The sequence below is a fragment of the Neomonachus schauinslandi genome, chromosome 16, assembly GCF_002201575.2.
Source record: "Neomonachus schauinslandi chromosome 16, ASM220157v2, whole genome shotgun sequence".
Lineage (NCBI taxonomy): Eukaryota > Metazoa > Chordata > Mammalia > Carnivora > Phocidae > Neomonachus > Neomonachus schauinslandi.
Window position 1 is genome coordinate 4,753,937 of NC_058418.1, and position 8,699 is coordinate 4,762,635.

General features: G+C 41.2%; 1 protein-coding gene across 1 annotated transcript; it reads right to left on the minus strand.

The window, feature by feature from the left end:
- Nucleotides 1–6,242: 6,242 nt before the first annotated feature.
- Nucleotides 6,243–8,282, minus strand: LOC123323245 (zinc finger protein OZF-like). Its single transcript, XM_044911347.1, has 3 exons — nucleotides 8,270–8,282; nucleotides 6,664–8,158; nucleotides 6,243–6,369 (listed from the first exon to the last, which is right to left on the minus strand). The coding sequence occupies exons 1-3, from the start codon at nucleotides 8,280–8,282 to the stop codon at nucleotides 6,243–6,245; spliced, it is 1,635 nt and encodes a 544-aa protein (XP_044767282.1).
- Nucleotides 8,283–8,699: the final 417 nt, after the last annotated feature.

The following is an 8,699-nucleotide window of genomic DNA, read 5'->3' on the forward strand; positions in this document are numbered from 1 at the left end:
AAGGCCCGAGGGCCGGGAGACCACAGGCGGGGACCGACTCCGAAAAACGTGAACCTGAACGCACCGGGACCCCCGGGCCGGCAGCGCCGCTCGCAGGGCTCCACTGTCTCTCCGCGACACCCTACTTACCGCGGCGGGAGGCGGGGCTGAGGCGACTCTAATGTGCGCCGAGACCCCAGACCCCAGGGGTGTAGGCCTGGGGACTGAGATGCTGACGTAGAAATGCGAAAATTAAAATCCCTCAGCTGCGGATTTGACCTTCGCTCCCGGCTAGCCGCTTCCGGGTCGGCAAAAACCTGCGCGTGCGCGCAAGTAGGACGATGGGACTGGAAAGGGCCTGTGGGGAGTGCTTCCGGTAATGGGGGGATGCGAATTGTGGCCTGGCCAGGATGCTCACCGCCTATGGGCGGAGTTGGGGCAGAGCCTGGGTGGAGCGCCTCCGGCAGCTCGGGGAAGCACGTACTGGCCAGGCCTTCGCCCTGAATTCGGTGGGCGGGTTGGGGCGGAGATTCGAAGAAGCATTTCCGGTAATGGGAGGGAAACAGATACGTCTTTGGAGCCAGGGCGGCGGTAGGGCGGAGCCAGGCGGAAACTGGGCGTAGAGCTTCCGGAGGGGTGGCCCTGTCTGGGCCGTCGGAGTCGAGGCCACGGCCGTTGGGCGGGGCCTGGATAGGGCGTCGCCAGGGAGATTCGGGCGTTCTGGGAGCCCCAAGGACCAGGGGCTGGATCCTGGGGACGTAACCGGGATCTCGGGTAGGATCTGGATGGGGCCTGGTTTCCTCTTCCCCTGCCCCCAGTACGGCTTTTTAAATTTCCGTCCCTTCCAATTTCTGTCTCGTCTTGTGTAACAGGACTGTTGCCCGCCCATTTAAGTTGATGTTTTCAAAAGTTTGAGGTAAGGTTGGAGTTTTGTGGGCCACTTGTGTTGAAAGCTAACGTGGGGGCGCCTGGGTGGCTCAGTCCTTAAGCATCTGCCTTGGGCTCAGGTCATGATCCCAGAGTCCTGGGATCGAGTCCCACATCGGGCTCCCTCCTCGGGGGGAAGCCTGCTCTCCCTCTCCCACTCCTGCTGCTTGTGTTCCTGCTCTCGCTATCTCTGTCTCTGTCAAGTAAATAAATAAAATCTTAAAAAAAAAAAGAAAGCTACCATGGTTACCTTTAATTAAGGTGAAAGTGGCATTCCTGAAAAACTGTTTTGAGGACAAGGAACAAGTGTTGGCAAGGATGTGGAGAAAAAGGAACCCTCCTGCACTGTTTGTGGGAAATCAAACTGGTACAGACTCTGTGGAAGACAGTCAGGAGTCTCATCAAATAAAAGTAGAACTACTTTCTAACCCGTAATGGAACTACTTGGTATTTACCCAAAGAATATAAAAACAGTAATTCAAAAGGATACATGCACCTCTATGTTTATTGTAGCATTATTTATAATAACCAAGTTATGGAACAGAGACGTAATGGATAAAGAAGTTGTACATATATATACACACACACACACAATGGAGTATTACTCAGCCATAAAATAGAGTGAAATCTTGCCGTGTGTAACAATAATGGATCCAGAGAGTATTATGCTAAATGAAGTAAGTCAGAGAGACAAATAGCATATGACTCAGTAATATGTGGAATCTAAGAAACAAAATAAATGAACAAAGGGAAAAAAGAGAGATAAACCAGTTTAGGGCTTTGAACTACATAGTACACACTGAAGGTTGGGGGGGGGAGGGGGGAGGAGGGAGTCGGTGGGGGGGATGGGAGAAATAGATGACGGCCATTTAAAGCACCCTTGTCATGATGAGCACTGTGTAATGTATACAATGATGAATCATTAAATGGTATACCTGAAACTAGTATAACACAGTATTAACTATATTTGGTATTAAAATAAAAAACTTGGGGCGCCTGGGTGGCTCAGTCCATTAAGTGTCTGCCTTTGGCTCAGGTCATGATCCTAGAGTCCTGGGGTAGAGCTCCATGTCAGGCTCCCTGCTCAGTGGGGAGTCTGCTTCTCCTTCTCCCTCTGCTTCCCCACCCCTGCTCTGTGCTCTCCCTCTCGCTCTCAAATAAAATAAATAAAAATAAAATAAAAAACTTAATGCAAAAAAACTTCACTTAGAGATAGACATGTGCATCCTGCGACAGGCAAAATGTACTGACTGAGTGGTCTGGGACCAGGTCCTCTGTGGGTAGTGATGTGGGGCCATGGCTGGATCCAGGAATGTCTCCTGCATTAGCATGTAAGCAATTGAAGTAAGAAAGGAGTGTGGCTTTCTTTGCAAGGGATGCAAACTGAAATGTGAAATGCAATCTCTACCAATGTGAAATATGCCATTACTGACCAACATTTTTCAGAATTTCATTTCCATTTCTAGCCCCATTCATCATGGGCTCAATCCTGTGTTCATATCTAGAACTGTTCATAGGCACAAGACCTGGTGTGTGGGAGATGGGGGTTGAGACATGTGATATTTAGGTCACCATTCACTGTTTAGAAAAAAAATTTTTTTAGAGTATATATCAATTTGAGTTCTTTATGTTTGTCAACGTATTCCACACTTGAAGTGACTGATAAACTCAACTTGAGGTAAACTTTTGTGACCTCATAATTCATTTCTCAGTAATTTCTAAATATAATTGCAAATTCACTTTAGTTTTTTTATGGAGATTTTTGTATTGAGAAAGTTAAGACGGGTACATAAAACCCATTTTGGGGAGAAAATGAAAACACACAATAGAAAAAGTAAATACTGTTTGGGCCATAGCAGAACCCAGAGAATACATTGTTTTAATTGAAAAATTCTAGGCGCTTCGTAATTGACCTTTTGGTACAAAATGACCTATTAAATTTACTTTTATCCAGAGTATCACTTTCATAAAAAATTATGTTAGCATTTCTATTTTTCTATTTCTAAATGTTCTGTCAGGTGTGGATTATAATCCTGCTCTTTTGAGTATATATTCTCTCGAAGACTTGAGTTTGATGTCAGTTAAAGGATACTTTTGCAATATTTCCAGGGCCATTTGACAGGCATGTGAGTTTTCTTTATATGAACACTAAGGAAAGTGAAGTTAGACTGTCAGTTTTCCAAAGGTCTGATTTATACTTTCAATAATCTTTAAGGCAATATCCATGAGTTAATATCCACATGTTTCTCTAAAATCCATATGTGTTAAAGATGAATTCTATAGTAAGAACTGAAGAGATAAAGGCATTTTGGATAAAAAGGCTTTTAATATATTAAATTTGTAAGGTTTCACTCCTGTATACATTATGTGGTGTTTCATAAGTTTTAAGCCTGCTTATGGCTTCTGAAGTTTATAATATTTGAATTACTTAACAATTACTAAGGTTTGAGTATCATTACTCATAAAATTCTTAAGTTTTCATTCCAAAATTAATAATGTGGTAACCTCACAAGGATTGAATTTTGGATGAAAACATTGTGCTATATATTACATTTGAAGATTACTCTGAGGTATTTATTTATGGAATGTTTAATAATGTTTGACTTGGTTAAATACAGTGCCCCACTGTGTATAATTTTAAGATCTCTCCAGTATGAATTTCTGATTAGTAAAGATTCATCCTGTCTAAAGATTTTCCAAGTTCATTACTTTTGCAGTTTCTTTGTAATATGTAGAACTATATTATTTTGTTATCAACAAAAAAGGGATCAAAACTTGCCCACCCTTATGCAAATGTTGGTTTTGACACTAGGAAGGATTCTTTCAGGTTGTGACACTAAAAACCTTTTTGATGGATTTCTTTGCTTGAGTACATTTACAATGTGTATCCTGTTTTAAATGTCTTCAAATAACCTAGATATAACTGAAAGAGAATCCAATCCTATTATCAAATCATTCCATGCATTTGTTTCCTGCATATTAAAAAAAATACAGTGCTGGGGATAGATGAGAACCTTCAGAAGGTAATTATGTAGATTATGCTGTATTATATAATATTGCCTACCAGCCATGTTGGCATGAAAGAGGTTTCACAGCATGGACTCCCATGATCACAAATAAGTGACTTGTAGAACTTTCAACAAACTCGGGCACCTGGGTGGCTCAGTTGGTTGAGCGACTGCCTTCCGCTCAGGTCATGATCCTGGAGTCCCGGGATCGAGTCCCGCGTCGGGCTCCCTGCTCGGCGGGGAGTCTGCTTCTCCCTCTGACCCTCCTCCCTCTCATGCTCTCTGTCTCTCATTCTCTCTCAAATAAATAAATAAAATCTTAAAAAAAAAAAAAAAAAAAAAAAAAGAACTTTCAACAAACTCTCAACAGTTGGGGAGAAGGCAATTATACGTGGAAGTCATGGATCCATTTTGTTTAAGGGGAATTTTGCTGCTTGTGAAATTTATATTATCCTGCATCGTAAAGATTTCCATCATGTTACATTCCCTATGAATTCTCTCTCCCATGACGACCCCAGGCTGTACCGCAGCTGTGGAACTGCATCAGCCATGTGAGGAAAAGGGATACAGGAAAATCAATCAGGTTTGTCTAAGAAATGGCAGGTACCATGTTACCATTTTTCCCCCTCAGGCAAACTCTTCAGGAAAGGACAAACACCTACAATATTAAGAATCTGTGCTGCAACGACAGTTAACTCTATTCATCACAAATCTGGGGGTGGAAACTACTACTTCCATTCTAAAGAGGACTATGAAGCACAGTATTAAGTGATTTCAGTAACTTCATATCCTGTTTAGCAGCAGACTGGGGACTTAAACCTACTGGGGGTGGTAACAAATCACATCATGTAATCAACACGATATACGGAAAAAGGTGGTTGATGATGTTCTTCCAGTAATCTAGATCTACATTTAGCTGTTTTCATAAGCTGTCCTTGTAGTTTAGATTCTGGTATGCTATTTATAATTTTGTCTGTGACCAGCTTCCTTTTATATTTAGAGATTTATTCTATATGGCAACACCAATTATGCATAAAGCTTCTGAGATTTTTTTCTAAGACATATTTATTTATTTAGAGCAAGAAAGAGACTGTGGGGCCGGGGGGGGGGGAGGCTGGGCAGAGGGAGAGAGAGCCTTAAGCTGGCTCCACACTGAGTGCGGAGTCAGACGCAGGGCTTGATCTCATGACCCCGAGATCATGATCTGAGCAGAAACCAAGAGTCAGATACTTAACTGACTGCCCCACCCAGGCGCCCCAGCTTCTGAGATCTTAATAAACTGCAGATACTCCGATTGCCACATAGTACAATAGGAACCTGCCCCATGACCAAGTTGGACTTAATGACTGAAAGATTTGCTTAATATTAGTATAGTAAGAGAGAGTCCTTTCTTTTTATTCCAGGAACAAAACAGTGGTACGTGTCACCACAGCACTGAACAATTTTATGATGCCCCAAAGTATGGTAGATGAAACACAATATGGAAATTATAGCAAGGCAGTAGGATATAAGGTTAATGATCAAAAGTTAACGGCCTTCCTAGATACCAGAAATAAACAAGTGAATTAAAAATTAAAAACAAAATACCATTTACATTAGGACCAAAACAAAAGGAACCATCACAGACACTAGTGGCAATTCATGAAAGGTCTGTGTTGAAGACATAACATCATCAACAGATTTTCAACCACAAATCCAAAGTCAATAATCAAGTAATCTCATCAAGAAATAGAAAATAAGGGCGCCTGGGTGGCTCAGTTGGTTGGGCGACTGCCTTCGGCTCAGATCATGATCCTGGAGTCCAGGGATCGAGTCCCGCATCGGGCTCCCTGCTCAGCAGGGAGTCTGCTTCTCCCTCTCCCACTCCCCCCTCTCGTGCTCACTCTCTCTCTCTCTCAAATAAATAAATAAAATCTTTAAAAAAAAAAAAAGAAATAGAAAATAAAAAGATCGTATAAACTGAAGAAAAGCAAGTTGTTCCACAGATATCCCTGCTCCTTTGACACCCATCATTTCATGAATTTTAAAACATTTTGACTTTTAATTTTCCTGCAGTGTAACATTTGATTTGATTAATCTTCAAGAATTAGACTTAGTTCATACTACTAGAATTCTCTGATGCATAGTGTATTGTGAAACCTGCTTAAGCAATGTACCAGCACTCATTGTTATTTGTAGGGTTTTCTCCGACATGAAATCTTTGGTGAATCCTGAGGCATGGCATGAAAGCTGTGCTACATTCTTTGGTGAGATTTCTTTGCAGTATGCATTCCCTCATGACTCCAAATGTGAGAACATTTAATAAAAGCCTTGCCACAACCTCCACATCTATATCTTCATTCTATGTACATTCTGGTGTCTACTCAGGCTTGAACAGTGCTTAAAGGATTTGTCACATTCATGACATTTGTAAGGTTTCTCTCTGGTATGAATTCTCTCATGATTCCAAAGGTATAAACATTTAATAAAAGTCTTTTTTTTTTAAGATTTTTTATTTATTTATTTGACAGAGAGAGAGAAAGCGAGAGAGGGAACACAAGCAGGGGGAGCAGGAGAGGGAGAAGCAGGCTTCCTGCAGAGTGGGGAGCCCGATGCAGGGCTTGGTCCCAGGACCCCGGGATCATGACCTGAGCCGAAGGCAGACGCTTAACGACTGAGCCACCCAGGCGCCCCCATTTAATAAAAGTCTTACCACACACTTTATATTTGTATCTTCACTCTATGTGTATTATGGTGTTTATTGATGCTTGAGTAGTGCTTAAAGGCTTTGCCACACTCATAACATTTATAAGGTTTCTCCCCAGTATGAATTCTTTGGTGAACAGTAAGGCTTGCATTCTGACTAAAGGCCTTGTCACATACATTACATTTATAGGGTTTCTCTCCATCATGAACTCTCTTATGTTGAGTAAGATTTGAACTCCTGATAAAGGCCTTGCCACATTCATTACATTTGTAAGGTTTCTCTCCAGTATGAATTCTCTCATGACTCCAAAGGTATGACCGTGTGGTAAAATCCTTACCACACTGATTACATTTGTAAGGTTTCTCTCCAGAATGGATTCTCTTATGTTGAGCAAGATTTGAACCACTAGAAAAGGCTTTGCCACACTCACTACATTTGTAAGGCTTCTCTCCAGTATGAATTCGCTCATGACCCCAAAGCTGTGAAGGTATCATAAAATCCTTACCACATACATTACATCTAAATGGTTTCTCTCCAGTATGAATTCTCTTATGAATACAGAGGTGTGAACGCGTGGCAAAATCCTTGCCACATTGATTACATTTGTATGGTTTCTGTCCAGAATGGAAATTCTTATGTTGAGCAAGGTATGAACCATCAGAAAAGGCTTTGCCACACTCGTTACATTTGTAAGGCTTCTCTCCAGTATGAATTCGCTCATGACCCCAGAGATGTGACTGTGTGGCAAAATCTTTACCACATATATTACATTTATATGTTTTCTCTCCAGCTTGGATTCTCTGATGCCTTGTAAGGTTTGAGAACCTCTTAAAGGCTTTGCCACACTCATTACCTTTGTAAGGTTTCTGCTCAGAATGAATTCTTTGATGATTAGCTAAGGTTGAGCAATGGCTAAAAGCCTTCCCACACTCATTACATTTGTAAGGTTTTTCTCTTTTGGGTGTTTTTTGGTGTTGTGTCCGTAATGAAGGATGCATAAGAACCTTCCCATATTTATTAAAAATGTTGGGTTTGACACTAGAAGGAATTTTTTGAAGTGAAACTGAAGTCTTTTTGGTAGGCTTCTCAACTTGATTACTTTCATGAATTTCCTCTTGGGTCTGAAATCTCTGCAGTTCAGTCAGATGTGAATGAAAGCTTAATCCAAGTGTACTGTCCGAACAGTTTCTATACTTGCTTCCTAAATAACCTACTTTGTTTTTTAGTGCCTTACTCACCGTATCATGTTTGTAATATTCAGAGGTATTTCTTCCTATGGAAACACTGTGCTTTACAGGAAAATGATTACAGAATTTATGATGTTGTTGATGTTCTCTACAGGCGAGATTTTTGTAATGGGTTGCAGTGTCTTCTACATAATTTTTTTCTTCATAAAGCCACTGAGTCTCAAATTTGTTCACATCTTGGATTTTTCTCAAATCAAAATCCTCAAACTCATGTCTTATGTGTCTTTCCAAAATTAATGTTTGGAATAATTCTCCATTATTAATGTCTTCTTTTGGTGGTAGTTCTTTGCTCACACATCTGGTAGAGATATCTGTAAGATATAAAGAATCATAGGCTTCCTATTAACCAGAGTTTGAAGATGGGTATTTTATAATGAAAAGTATTACACCAAAACCAAAACTCGTAATTACAGAGCTATTACATTTGTCAACCATGGTATGCAAATGAACAGAAACACAAAGGATGAGATTTCACAATAAAGAAAGACTGATTACAGGTAGCTCAAATTATTTTCAGAGAAGCCTATTTATAAATGCCCTATGATCAAAAGTTACAACAGCCTTGAAAACTTCGGAATTTTCTACAGGTATCCCAAAGATCATAGCAACCTAGAGGCATAAAGGTGGCTCATATTTAAAAGAAAAATACCTATCAGGGCGCCTGGGTGGCTCAGTCGGTTAAGCGTCTGCCTTCGGCTCAGGTCATGATCCCAGGGTCCTGGGATCGAGTCCCACATCGGGCTCCCTGCTCGGCGGGAAGCCTGCTTCTCCCTCTCCCTCTCCCACTCCCCCTGCTTGTGTTCCCTCTCTCGCTGTGTCTCTCTCTGTCAAATAAATAAAATCTTTAAAAAA